The sequence below is a fragment of the Zosterops lateralis genome (genome assembly GCF_965231275.1).
Source record: "Zosterops lateralis genome assembly, chromosome: Z".
Taxonomy (NCBI): Eukaryota; Metazoa; Chordata; class Aves; order Passeriformes; family Zosteropidae; genus Zosterops; species Zosterops lateralis.
The window spans coordinates 80,283,116-80,296,893 of record NC_139800.1 but is presented as its reverse complement, the minus strand read 5'-3'; the positions used below and the strand labels follow the sequence as shown (position 1 = coordinate 80,296,893).

The 13,778-nt window shown below is 53.4% G+C and overlaps 1 protein-coding gene across 1 annotated transcript in view; it reads left to right on the top strand.

Annotated features, from left to right (window-relative positions):
- Positions 1–13,778, top strand: part of LOC310923096 (oligophrenin-1-like) — a 50,661-nt gene that overhangs the window by 11,354 nt on the left and 25,529 nt on the right. The window contains exons 2-4 of the mRNA XM_083884187.1: positions 3,138–3,233; positions 7,210–7,271; positions 8,783–8,854. Of these exons, the coding sequence (XP_083740313.1) occupies positions 3,138–3,233; positions 7,210–7,271; positions 8,783–8,854 (230 nt within the window). The remainder of the gene's footprint in view (positions 1–3,137; positions 3,234–7,209; positions 7,272–8,782; positions 8,855–13,778) is intronic.

Sequence of the window (13,778 nt, the reverse complement as noted above, 5' to 3'; positions counted from 1 at the left end):
ATTGTAGGTCCTTACTGAGCAGGCTGTGAGGCACATCCTTCCAGATCTGCTGGCTCTGGAGGTGTGTTTATCCACACATAAATACAGTCCACAGTTCTCTGTGTGCCTTCTGAGGCCGGCACAGCCGGCACTGGTGCTCCTGCAGCCCGGCTGGGGCCACTCTGTGCAGGGATGGAACTTCATTTTGCCTAGAAGAGTAAATTATTGTAACCACAAATGGTGAAACTTGGCATTGTTTCCTGACGCTGTAAGGGTGAGGAGTGCTTGAGGACTCCTGATCAAATTCATTTTGGTGTGTTTCCATGGAAACAGGCTGAGCAGGCAGGGTCCTTGGGGTAGTGCTGAGACTTAGCAGGCTGTTTGCAGGGATATTCCAGCTTGGAGCATGGCATTGTTCCTTGATCCTTGGGTCCTGGTGCTGGGGGAGCAGGACAGGCCCTGCAGCCACCTCTCCCTCCTGCCAGGCTCTGGGGGTGCAGAGCAGGAGCCTTTGGCAACCGAGTATTTGTACTGGGTGGGGGAAACATTTCCAACAGTAAAAACAAGGGAGAGTGCGGACTTATCTCTCCCAGCGTGGGATGGAGCCCTGTTTTTCCACACAGCAAATCTCTTCCTGTTGGCTTCTTCCTGTGGTCAAGCCTCTTTCCTGTGGCCATGGCTTATCCCTCTCTCCCTGGCCCCTCTCCCTGCCCCATCACTGGTGTCACCACCCTGCCATTGGGGTGCCACCAAGAGAAGGAGCAATGTCCCACCAAATGTCTCTGAGCACTGACACCAATTCTCTGCTCAGGGCCTGGTGCTGGGCCCTGCAGGGACACAGCCCCCGAGTGGGGGGACATCCTCTGTTCCCCTGGTGCCAGCAGTCAGTCAGCCCCATATTGTGTCCCACTCACACCCCAGAGCTGTGGCAGTGCCCTGGCAGCAGCAATGCTGTCCTGTGCATGCACACAGGAGCTCTGTCAGGAGCCAGTGTTCAGCCAAGGCTTGCTACGTGTGGGAGTCGAGCTGTGCTGGTCTGGAGAAGCCTGGTTTCCATTAAGAGTTCCTCCAGAGCCCGCCAGCCATGCATGGTACAGGCTCACACCCCCTCTCCCTCCCTCCCTCCTTCTCCCCTGGCCTGACAGGGACACATGGCAGATGGAGACTCTCTGTCCCAGCCAGGTACCAGGCAGGGAGCTGTGTGTGCTCCTGGCTCATGGGTACACTGGTGCCTTGTCACCTGCCCCCAGCCAGCACCCATGGAGGGGACAGATGGACAGACAGAGAGACGGATGCTGGCTGGGCGTGCTGCTGCTTTCAGAGGGGCTCAAGGACACACACTGGGCTGGGAGGGGAGTTTGAGGGGAGGGATTGAAAATCACCTTTGACCAGCGGCAAGGGAGGGGCTGGTTGGGGCCACAACAGCGTCACGGTGACGGGGATTTGCAGGGGGGTGAACAAAGATCCCCCTGAGCGAGGAGGGCTGAATGAGCCTCCGGCCTGGCCTGAGCGAGCACTGAGGGACTGAGGGGGAATTATTTGCTGAGGTTTTCCATCAAGTCAATGACATCGTTCTGTGTGAGAGTTCACCCATTTACGTGCTCCAGCCCTTGGCAGCTGGGGCTAAATAGCGACATTCAGGCCTGAATCTGCCCATTCAGGAGCAAAGGTTTGACCCATCAGAGGGAGCTGCTGAACGAGGCTTTTGAGGGAGAAGCAGGGACTGCACTTTGAGCCTCCACCGGGGACCCAGCAGTTCCCCCACCCCTGCCTGCCCAGGGACCTTGGGTCAGGAGCTCCTGACCTGGGGACAGGGAAAACAGGGCAGTCTGGGGACCTGCCGGTATCCCATACGGGCCACTTGATTTCTTTTCCCCAGCATTCATTTCAATGTTGTCCAATTTTTCTCTCCCCTTCACAGTAGCATTTCAGAACACCCCCACAGTAATAAGTTTTATTTTCAAATAAAAAAACCCCATCCATGTACACTAAGTTCCTATACACAACAATCATGGTGCTGGTTTGGCAAAGCAGTGGTGGGAGCTGATTGCCTGTTAAATTCTGTGCCATCACATCTTTTCCACATGTAATTTCATGAATTTCTGAAAGGGCCATCTCTGTGCACGACCACAAAGGAGTCCAGCCTGGGACTGTGCCTATAGCTGGAGTCCCAAATTAGGGAAAGTAGCAGTGTAAATCAGAGTCTAACATTATTCCTTTGCTTTTCTTTTTGTCATCTAGATCCTATTCTCTGAGTTCAAGCAAGTGCAGCCTCCTTCTGTTTGTATCTTGGGAATTATTGTAGCTTTGTGCAGGGTGATGTGGTAAATCCAGTGTGCTCTCCCCCCTGGGTTGGGCTCTGTTCTGGTGTCACTGTCACACCCCAGGGCCCCTCTGCCAATGCCACCAGACGTGTCCTGCAGCCACACAGGGTGCAAAGACACAAAGCTTCCTTTGGGCCAGAAACTCCTCTGAAAGATCCAAAAATAATTTGGACTGAGCCACAGAAAACATCAGGCAATTTCTTTGCTTCCAGCCTGGACTGTTCCTCACCCAGGGCCATCTGTGGGTGCCCAAGCAAGCCCAGCTGAGCCCCCTGGCTCAGCTCTGTGCTCTGTGCTCTGTCCTTCCCTCAGGGCCTGTCTGTGTCCATGACCCCACAGAGGGACAGTTATTTTTAGTCCTGCCTTTTTCCTCACATTTATTTTCTGACTCTACAGATTTTTCTCCTATATTATGAAACAATTCCTGTGAACAGTGGCCAGCCTGTCCAACAGCCCCTGTACTCCAAGGAGCTGGGCTGGTTCACACAGAGCCTTGGAGTATCTCCTGAATATTTTCCTGCAGGGAAGTGTGTCAGTGTCCCTTCCTGTATGTGGACACGAGGCCATCGATCAGTTGTGGTGCATCCATTAGTGCTGCAGAAGCTTTTTCAGAGAGAAAAAAAAAACCCAAATCGAATGTTCTATGCAGCCTCTGAGGGTTATTAATGCTGCAGCATTTTCTGCAGGGCTGAAATTCCCAATGCCTGTGGATATTCATAACCACCTTCCTATGGTCTTGTTCCATTCAGGAACAAGGAATTCATATTCCTAAGACGTGCAGCCTCTGTAGAACAATTGCAGAGACCCCCAGCTGATTGCTCTGTCCTTTTCCAGGATATTCCTCAGCGGTGCAGAAGTTCTCCCAGACTCTGCAGTCCTTCCAGTTCGACTTCATCGGTGACACACTCACAGATGATGAGATCAATATTGGTAAGTTCTCTGCTTTTTGAAGCTGACTTTCAGTAACTGGAACAGTCTACCTCTCTAGGAATTAGCCTGCCTGATGGTTTTTAAGCAACTTCAGGAGCTGAGTTCCAGGCAGCCCTTCCAGAGCTTATTTTATGAAGTTGAACAGTCACGGGTCAGGTTTCACGTTCCCAATTCAGCGGATAATTTGCAGAGGTTTTCCATGGCTCCAGGCCTGCTCCACGCTGCCAGGTGCTGGGGAGGAGGGGTGGTGCTGACCTCCCAGCCAGCCCCTCTTCCCGGTGCTGCCATGGAGCCATGCTCCCAGAGCTGCCTTCGCTGTGCTGGAAAAGCCTCACAGGAACAAACTGCCCCACGCTGCCCTGCAAAGGCACCAGGCTGCAAACTGCTGGGAAAAAGGGTTGCTGGATGTGTCTCAAATGGAAAACAATGGCCATCTGTGCCCTGAGCAGCCTTGCAGGGCTGCTCCCTGCACATCTGCTTGGGGATTAGTGATCCTGGAGCCTTGTTACATCCCTGCCCTCCCCCAGCACAGCTCTGGGAGTCACTCAGCATCCACGGCCAGGGGGCTGAATCAAAGGGCCTTAATGCCCCAAACCCTGCAAATGAAGCTGCTCTTGGCTTAGCAGGGTGAGGGGACCCTGTGGGGGTGACAGGGGGCTGCAGGAGGGACAACAGAAAATCCTCAGCCCCTGAGGTTCTGACCCTGCCCCATCAGACAAAAAAACTTGGGCCACCTGCCTGGGCTGCGGGGCTGGGGCTGCCCAGAGGCTCACAGGGCATTCTCCATAAGAGCACTGGGGTGGGGCACAGGGTATTTTTCAGGCTGGTCCCAAGGGCTGCACATAGGGGAAAAAAAGAAAACCAGCTTTTATCAGGCAGCGTTTGAAGAGTGGCAGCAGTGTGACATTGCTGGTGTCAGGTCTCTCGGCCGCTGTCAGAAGGGGAAGGAAGCAGAGCCGGTTCCTTGGTCTGTTGTATTTAAAGCCACATGAAGCAGATTGCACTCTGCCCTTCCAAGGCTTGTTTCCTTTATGGAAAGTCTCTGAGAGAAACCCGCTGGAAATGAGTCAGCCTCCAAATCTAATAGCAGCAGAGGTGCTGAGCTTCCAAACACACGTGGGTCAGGGAGGGGAGAGCTCTGCCATGTAAATGTCCCTCCTGGGAGCTGAGGGGTCTGAGGCAAACAGCCATGCAAGGAAAGGAGTGTCCCTCCTCTTGGCTGGAAGGGACAAAGCTCCAACAACCAAGCAAGGCTGCTGGGAATGAGAGAGGTTGAATAAAGGGATTGTGGGATGAGGGGGAGCAAGAAGAGATCACAGCAGATGTAAAACTCTCCGTGGTGAAAGGAGTATGTTTCCCTTCAGTTTTGCTGAGGAGTATTTGTTTTGCTTTTTCAAGAAGTGGTTCCTAGTTTCCCTGTGGAGAAGCCTGGGCTGTGTTCCTCCTCCCACCCAAGCCCTGGTGTGCCTGCAGGGGTTGAGGTTTCCTTATCCCTGACACAGCACTGGGGTGTTGACGACTCCGTAGCAGCTTCCACCTCCTGCCAGGGTGCCCGGGATCTGCGTGGGAGTGCAGAGCTCATTTGATGTGCAGGATATGGGAGTGAAGCAGAACACTTACAGGCATTTCTTATGCTCTGCAAGAGAACGTGTTTGGGTTGTAAATAGAGCTAAAGTCACGCTGCTTTCTCGCTGTGTGGGCACAGAGCAGCCCGGCACCCGAGCGGTGGCACTGCAGGTGGCAGTCAGGACACTGGGTTGGTGTCTGTTGTAAGCAGCACTTTTCCCTGGAGATGTGAAAGGTCATGGATGCACCCGTGTTACTCCACAGCTGCAGCCCCTCCTGTGCTCCCTCCTGCAGCTCCTGCACTGTCACATCATGGGACCCAAATCAGCAGCTCCTGCACAGATGAAAGAAGCAGTGAAATGGGATGCCATGTTCTTCCCTCTCAGGCACAGGAACCTGGGATCCTCTAGTTGTAAGGACCTTCCTGGAATGCTTCTGGCTGCCCAGCAGAGTTGCTCTGGCATTTCTAGGTGTCAGTTCCCAGGCGGCTGCTGGTGGCCCTCCTGCTCCACACTGCCCTGCAAGGCCTGGCAAATTTTGACCCAGGCCAGTAGCACAGATCCACCCCACTGCTTCCAGGCACTGCTGGGCTGGAAGCAGAATCCGAGCCTCGTGTGTGTGGTGCAGGGTCAAACTCAGTGGGCTGTTTTGTGTCTGGAGCCAGGAAACATGTTCATGGGCTCTTCCTGTAGAGCAAAGGAGAAAAAACAGCTAGGGAACGTTTTAGGCACTGACAAGTAAGTGAAAGTGTGGGGCTGGATTCTCTTTCTCCCTGTGATAGTTCTTTTCCTGGCTCAGGCCCCTGGTGTCCATGCACTCCATCATCCTGGGGAGCCTCAGTGACAGCCACGTGTGGCCCTGGGCATGAGCACCATGAGCTGCAGGGCCACTGCACTGCTGGGTGCTGGAGCCCTCACGGGAGGAGAGCTCAGAACTTCCTGACTCACCAGGAAGGTCTGTTGTGCTACTGCCAGCTGAGGGCCCATGTCACGAGGCTGCAGTTGTTCCCTTTTGTGTGTCTCAGCAGCCGCAGAATGAATGAATCCTCAGGCTGGATTTTAGCAGGGCAGGTACCTCTCCCAAGGTGCTGCCGTGGATGAGGGGAGAGGGCCCTCAGCTTGCACAGAGAGCACAGGAGCACCCTCTCCCTGACCTGTGGGACAAGCTAATCCTGTGCCTGCCTTGCTGTACACCTGCTGTGCCCCATCAAGTGCTGCTCTGCCCAGCCCAGCAGGCTGCAGGGAGGGAGGGTCTGAACTGCAGAGCTCTGGGGTCTGATAGAGCCAGTCTGGGATATTCCCACCAGTGCAAGAAGGAGCCTGGGACTCACCAGACCTGTCCCACGCTGTGCTGAGCAGGCTAGAACTGTGGGAAACCTTCCCAGCTGACTCCCAGGTAGTTCCCAGGTACACTGGGATGATCAGGTTTTTTCCCCAGGCATCCAGCACACAGCCACACTACCTGCATGGGCAGGTGTTTGCCCAACCTTGCCTTGCAGCCCAGAGAGATGGGAGTTTGGCTTGGCACTGTCAGTGCTCTGCTGCTGAGGTTTCCTCCCCTGTGAAAAATTGAGCCCTTTCCCAAGTTCTCCTTTGATGGGCAGGGAGAAGGGCTGCATGTTCCCCTTTGGTGTGGGGTCAGCTACTCCCACCTAGTCTTTTATTTCCCCAGGCTAAATTATTCTTATTTCAGTTTGTTAAAGGAAAGATGTCATGCTATTTTTGTTGTAGTTGGAATCCAACTGCTTATCAATAAGGTCTTTTTGTTTCACTTTTAACATTTTGGGGACTGGTGTCAGTGTCTATGACCATGTCTACACCTGCTGTCTTATCTCCTTTACATGGACTTTGTGTTTCCTGGTGCTGAATGGGATCTTTGTCATTCCAGGCCATTTTCATTTGACACACTTGTCCTGGTCCTGGCAAGCACCTGTAGCTCTTCCTGGGACAGAGGTGCCAGGCCCCTCCTGGTGCTGCTGGCAGCTGTCCAGGCAGGCCAGGCAGCCCTGTCCTGCCCACAGCTCCCACTGTGGCAGGACCAGTCCTGGGGATGGCAGCTCCCCTTCCCCCTGTTTGGCTTTTTCCTGCATTTGCCCCTTTACCACCTGTATTGCTATCTCTATAACGCAATTCCTAAAAAAAGCTAATTAATATCATCTTACCTTCCCAAGGCCTTCACTCCTTCATTGCCCCAGGCAGCAAACCCTCCTCTCCCTTGCATAAATAAATACCCCTCAAGGCCAGCCTGCACCTGGCATTGCCTCACACAGTTCCTGCCAAAAAGGACCAGCTCTTCTTGTTGTCTTTGACAGCCATGTGGGGGGTGCAGCCACACTGGGGTGTCCTGACGTGTGTCCCACACTCTGGTGCCATATCCCAGCTCCACTGACCAGCCTCTTCTTTTCTTACAGCTGAATCCTTCAAGGAATTTGCAGAGCTGCTGCAGGAAGTGGAGTTGGAGAGGTCCATGATGGTGAGGAGATGGGAATTGGGCTCTGCCGTTCCTGACATGGCTAAATACCAAATCACAGCCACCACAGCACCAGCACCATGTGCCTCAGTGTGAGGGTATTCATCAGAGGGAAGCTGGGAGCACTGGGAATGTGCTTTGTACTCATCTGGTCTCATGGCTGTGGGCCCTGAGCATGGGCCAGGCACAGCCTGAAGGTGTGGGGGGCTGTGGCTGTGGCTCTCCCAGGCAGTACAGGCAGGCACAGAGCCCCTGGCCCTGCAGTTCCAGGGGCTGCAGAGTGTGCAGGCTGCTCACCAGCTGCTTCTGTGGTGAAACCAAGGGTTAAAGAACGAGAAGTGGTTTTGCTCAGCTTTTGCTGGCTGCAGGAAGGCAGGTTGTCCCTGAGCCCATCTGTGCTGGTCCAGCTCCTGCAGTACAATGCACTGCCATCAGCTTCCTGCTGCCATGTGCCCTCAGCCTCTCCAGGGCTCCTCCAGAGCCAGTGCTGGCTTCCCAGTTCACTCCTAATTCCAGGAAAAACATGAAAGTTAAGCTCGGTGGAGAGCTTACAGCTTGCCAGGAATGTGCTGCTTGGCTCTGCGTTCCCCTGCCTCGTGCAGCAGCAGGAGCTCCTGCCAGGCTGGGCCAGAGGGTCCATGGGCAGGCAAGGAACAGCAGGAAACCAGGAAAGCACTGAGATGCTTCTTTATTATTAATTACATCCCAGGCTCCTTTGGCGGTGGGGCAGCAGTGGAAGATATTGTTTCAGGGATTAAGGGCACTGTCCAATTTTCAAAGGTGGGGTTTTTTGCCCTCTACTTGTAGGACCAGTTCAGTTTTACCGCAGCTCCCTCAGGAGTCTTCACACTCACTGTGTTCATCAGCTTTAAGTTCCCTGAAGGGCTGTGGCTGTGTCCTGTCCTCTTCTCCCTTCTCTGAGGCTTGGGACGGAGCCTGTCAGGGAAGTGGGGATGGGAGGAGACAGCAGGCTGGTCCCAGTGCCAGACTGAAGCTGGAGCCAGTGATACAAACTGGGATGAGCTTTCCTGTGGATTCATGATAATCCAAGGTGTGCAGAGCACCATCCAGGAAAGCATCTCCTAGACATGAGACAGGAGTGGAAAAGACACAGGCAGGCTTTCCCTTTTCCCTGTTCCTGTGACAGATTACCTTCTGCTGAATCTTGTGACAAGGGAAGTCCATCCTTTATTTGAGAGCAGCCTTGTAAGATGGGGGTGGGGGACACCCCCTGTCATCCACAGGATGCTCCCCAAATCAAGATCCAAACAGGATCACACAAGCATCCACAGGATGCTCTCCGAAGCCTCCTGGGGTGTGGTTGGGGTTTGCTGTGTGTTACCAATGGGAAAGAGCAGATACAGATGGTTTAAGTGAATTCACCTACAGACAGAGAAGTTTCCAGTCAAAAACATTAGAATCTCAGAGTTCTTGGCTTCTAACCCTGTTCAGCCTCTGTTTAGGAGAAAATTGATAAGCATCTGCAATTAAAATGTTTTTTCTTTGCACTGTAGGTGCAGAACGCAAGTGATTTGCTGATCAAACCTTTGGAAAACTTCCGGAAGGAGCAGATAGGGTTCACCAAGGTAAGGGTTGTTTGTTTGTTTTCAACGTAAACAGATTTGTTTACCGTGTTTGAATTCAGATTTTTCTCCTGTTGTTGTTGTTGTTAACAAGCAGTTGCTCTACTGCATTCTGACTTCAGGCGCTCAGAAACTCCCTGTTCAATGCTGGCTTTCAGCTGCTGGCATGAGGGTTCGTGCTGTGACTTTTAGTCTGATTTTCCAATCATAAGAGGCTCCAAAATCTTTTCCTGAATTCTTTGGGTTCTCTCCTGGCCTGATTCCAGCACCGCCTCTGTCCTGAGCAAGGAGTGTTTGTTCCAGCCAGGAGATCCTCCTTGTTGCTTTCTTTCCTCTCGCCTTTGTTCAATCAGTGCTATTGAGAATAAAACACTTTCTGCAGAGAAGTGTGTGGTAGAGTGGGAGGGAGGAAGGGAAGGAGGGAAAAAGCAAAGGAGGGAAAGCAGGAGAGGCCAGCAGGCAGAACCTGATAATAGTCATGGGGCTTTTGTTATGAAATATTTACATAAAGCATCTAATGAGTCTTTCAGATGGACCAAACTTTTAAAGAAACAAGCTATAAAAAGCAAATTCTGCACATGTGGAGCACAAAAGATCATTTTTCCCTTGTCTGCTATCAAGAAGTCCAGGTTCCATGTTACTCAGCGGCAGCTTAAAATGGGTCTGGCTCTGACCCAGCTTCGAAATGGAGATGTTTTGGAGAACACTTGAGGCTTGGATTCAGCCCAGCCCATCTGGAGGCTTTGACGTTTAATAAGTACAGGGTTTGAGAAGAGATACTTGATGGCCCTCCTGCCCTTTGCCATGCCCCGAGGGCTGGTGTGTGGAACTCTCTGAAGAGCTAGAGCCACGAGCATGGCAGAGCTGCTGCCCACAGCCCCTTCTCTTATGTCCTTTGGGCTGTTTTCTTCCCAGAGAGCCCTTAAGGGCCACTTTGCCCACAGCCCAGAGCATGCTGTGCCCCGAGAGCTGAGCTGCCTGCACCCACAGGCCATGTGCCCATGTCCTGCTCTGCAATGGCTGGGTCTGGCAGGCAGGCACAGGTCTCAGCAGGGCTGGTGCCATAGCCCCAGCACTGACACAGATTCACCTGGCAGCCTGCAGCCTTTCCTCGGTCCCTGTGAGTGGGCAGGGAGCTCCAGGTGGAAGCACAGGATGGTGACAGTGGCAGGACATTGCTCAGAGCAGCTGGAGAGGTGGCAGATGGCAGGGGGTTGTTGCAGGTGGCTCAGCCATCATAGTTTGGGGATTTGTTTTTTGTGTGGAACAGGAACTGCAGAGGTGCTGGGGCAGCATGGTGGGAAGAGGGCTGTGCTGTGGCCCAGCACAAGTGTTCCATGCAGGAGTTCACAGGGCAGCACCTTGCACCATGCCAGGATCTAGATGTGCCTGCATTGACAGGGATGCACAGGGAGGTGCCACTGTCGCCAGTGCCACCCCAAAGCCTTTGAGTTTGGGAGCGAGCCCCAGCCACTGCAGCCCCAGCCACTCTAGCCCCTTGTCCTCAGCTCTGATGCTTCCCTGACAGGCCTCTATGCCACACTTCTGCACCCTCAGGTGTCACCTCAGGCACAGAGCCTTACTTCACCTGCCAGCCTGCCAAGCATCTCCAGGTCATCCCCACCTGGCAGCAGAAGGTGTGGAGTACAAATGAGGCTCCTCACAGCAGTGCCCTGTCAATGTGGGTTCCTCCCATCACTGCTGGGCCTGGCATCACCCCGTGGACCCTTTCTGTTCTGCAGCAGAGGCAGAGGCTGAGGCCTGGCTGTGGAACAGGCTGGAGACATGACACAAGGAATTTGTGCCCTCTGCTTAGTTTCCGTATTTTGGCAGCATCGCCTTCTGTGAGATGTTTTCTGTTCCCTTCACGAGCTGCTGGAGCCAAATAGGAAGAGCCCTTGAATCGGGGCTTTGTGATGCCTCTGGCTGGAGCACAGCCAGTCTGACCAACACATCTGAGTCTGCATTCACCCCTCCTCCCGGGACGAATGGAGTCTCCTCGGGAGGGTGTGCTCCCACACGGGCAGCCCTGGGACCCCCTCCAGCCACTCCCTCTCGCTACAGCCCCACGGGGTCGCTGGTTTTTAATGTGACTTGCTATCAGTGTGATCAGAATGATTTGCCGGGCTGTGATGTGCCACATCACAGATAAAAGGGAGGGTCTGGGAGCCCCTGAGCTGACCCATTTCCCAGCTCTGGCACTCATGGCAGGGGGTGAGTGTGGAAAGGAGCTGGCGCCTGCAGAGGCCCCATCCCTCCCTCTCCATAGCCCCAGGGCTCAGCTCCATGCTGTGGGGCTGGGACACTTTGGGAAGAGCCTGGCCACACTTACTGAATCGAGGAGTATTTGAATAGAAAAGTTTAATTACGGTTTCACTTGGGAGGAGACAGCTTAAAAAAAAAAAAAAAAAAAACACAAAGCCAACCAAAAAAATGAAAGGCAAAAGCTTGTTTGGATGTACTCTAAGGGCAAGAGGAATGCTGAATAGCTGCAGTGTTTGTTGAAATTTCTTCCATAGGAGATAACATATTCCTAAATGGTCTTAGTTGATTCTGTTATTAATTTCATAAATCATAATTTTAAAAGAAAGGGAGGATAATAATTTCTACTTGTTTCCATCTCTGGGGGAGCACAGCCTAAGGAGCATTTGAGAGAAAGCAGTAGGTGAGGGAAAAACACCAGGATGACCTGACTGTGCTTGATAGAACTGGTCTTTCTACACCCGTCAACTTTTTAGATATCTGTCTTTAATTAACTGCTGATGCCTCATAAAACTGAGTTATGATGATCCTCCATCCACTGCTCTTGCACCCAAACCCCTCAGGTGTGTGTGGAGGTGGGGACTCCCAGCAGGAAGTGTGTTTAATTCCTTATGGAGAGGAGAACTGGCCCGTCAGCTGGGCTTCTCACTTGCCACTCATTCCATCTCTCCAAAGATGGGAATTTCAGAGGATCCTAATTAGCAACTAGTGATTAAGGGAGAGTTTTGGCAAGTTTGTTTGCCTCTTTCTTGCTGGTGACCCAAAGCTCCTGCGGGCTCCGGTGTCACCCCAGTGCTGGCGGCAGTCGGGGTGTGGGCAGGACCCAGCACACAGAGAGCAGCCAGAGCTGCTGCTGGATCACCTGCCACAGCAGGCTGCCAGTGCTGTCCCACGGGCTCCTGCCCCTTCCTGGGCACAGCAATGCCTGTCAAAGCTCCCAGTGTGGGGTTTTTGCAGAGCATCCTCCTGCCTGTACTTGGTGGGAACTGCTCGGTTGCTCCCAGCGAGCAATAAAAGGAAGGTGGGCTGGTGGCTCTTGGACTTGGCAAACCTTAATGGGAACGTGGTGCTGCCCTTTGCTGAATATTCATGAGGAACTAATTTGTGCTCATGTTTCCAGATTGTGAATCAGTCCTGGTGATTCTTTTGTGTTGTTTTTTTTTTTTTGTCTTGGCTTGCTCTGTTCAGCAGCCAACTCAGAAGGATTTGTAGGTCACCCTTCTGCTGTTCAGTTATATGCTAATTAGCCAGAGTGGGAATGATTGGCAAGCTCCCTCTTAGTGGCCCAAAATGCCATGCTGCACATGGTCCTGTCACACATGGGTGTGTATTGGACATCATTCCCAGTGCCTTCAATCTCCAGGAAGAGCTCAGTCCTCCATGTCCTCAGTGCCTGCTGTGGGCACTGGCAGAGGTGGAGGCACTTCCCAAAGGAGTTACTGTCTAGCTTCCTAGCTCCTGATGCAGAAGGAGCTCCACTGCTTTCCCAGGCTCTTTGTTTCTCTTCACCACCCTTTCCCTGAGAGGTGACCCCTCTTCCTCAGAACCCACCATGTCTTCCCACAAGGGGCAGCCCACAAGCTGGTGGCAAAGCTGCTGCCTGGTGGTTTGTGGTCTCCCTGTAGCTGCAGTCTGTAGCCTCCTGTGGTCATCTGCATGGGCACCACAGCCTCCCACAGCAATGTCACCTCTCCTGGGGACAAGCCAGGAGCCACACGCTCCCAGGCTGCTGCATCCAGAGGCACATCCCCTTGCCCATCCCATCCTGCTCCCTGCCCATGGGCTCTGCTGTGCCTGGCCACGGTAGCACCAGGCTCTGGTGGGCAGCTCTTCCCTTGCCCCATTTCCCACATCTCCTGGCACAGGTGAGCAGCCTCCGGACAGAGAGAGGGAGAGATTGGGCCCAGCTCTGGCCTGGAGTGTGGCTGTCTTCCCTGGTGGCCTCTCCACAGGGTGGGGACAGTTGAGTCACCCTACATGTGCTGCTTGCTGGTGGTGAGAGGTGGGAGAGGATTCCTGGAGTGGGCTTCAGCCCCATCCCTGCTGCGCCTTCAGCTGCTCACCCACAGCTCTGCTGAGGAACAGGGATAGCACCATCCTCTGCAAACCACCTTGGTGGAGACAGTGGAGCTCTTGGTTGGGTTTGGAGCTAGCTTTCCATGGCAGCACCTGCTTTTCTGTCTCAGGACCTGCTGCTGGCACAGCCATTTCCTCTGAGATGTGAGGAGGTGGCCACAGGAGCGCTGTGCCTGCAGCCCCACAGCTCTGCTTCCCTGCACTTCTGTGGCCTTGGGGTTTGGAGGCTCCTGTTTAGGGAAATGGAAACAAGGCAAGTTCCTGGCTGCATTAGACAGAGCATTAATGGCACAGACAGCCCAGGAGTGTGACCTTACAGACACAGGAACTGCTGCTCCGCAAACGCTTTCGCTGCGCTGAGTTTGGATTTGCTGATCAAGGCGTTAGTCATGAGGGTGGTGGTTTGTTTTGGTTGTCCTTCCTGGCCTCAGCCCCAAAGTTGCTGAGCTGCTTAAATTAGGATTCACCCTTGGAGGACTCTCTGCTCCTCTGGATTTGGTGTAGATCTCTCTGTTCTGCTGTGTGAGGCTGCTAACAGGGAGTCACAGTACCTGCTATTGCAGGGAGTGATTCCAGAGGATGCACTTCC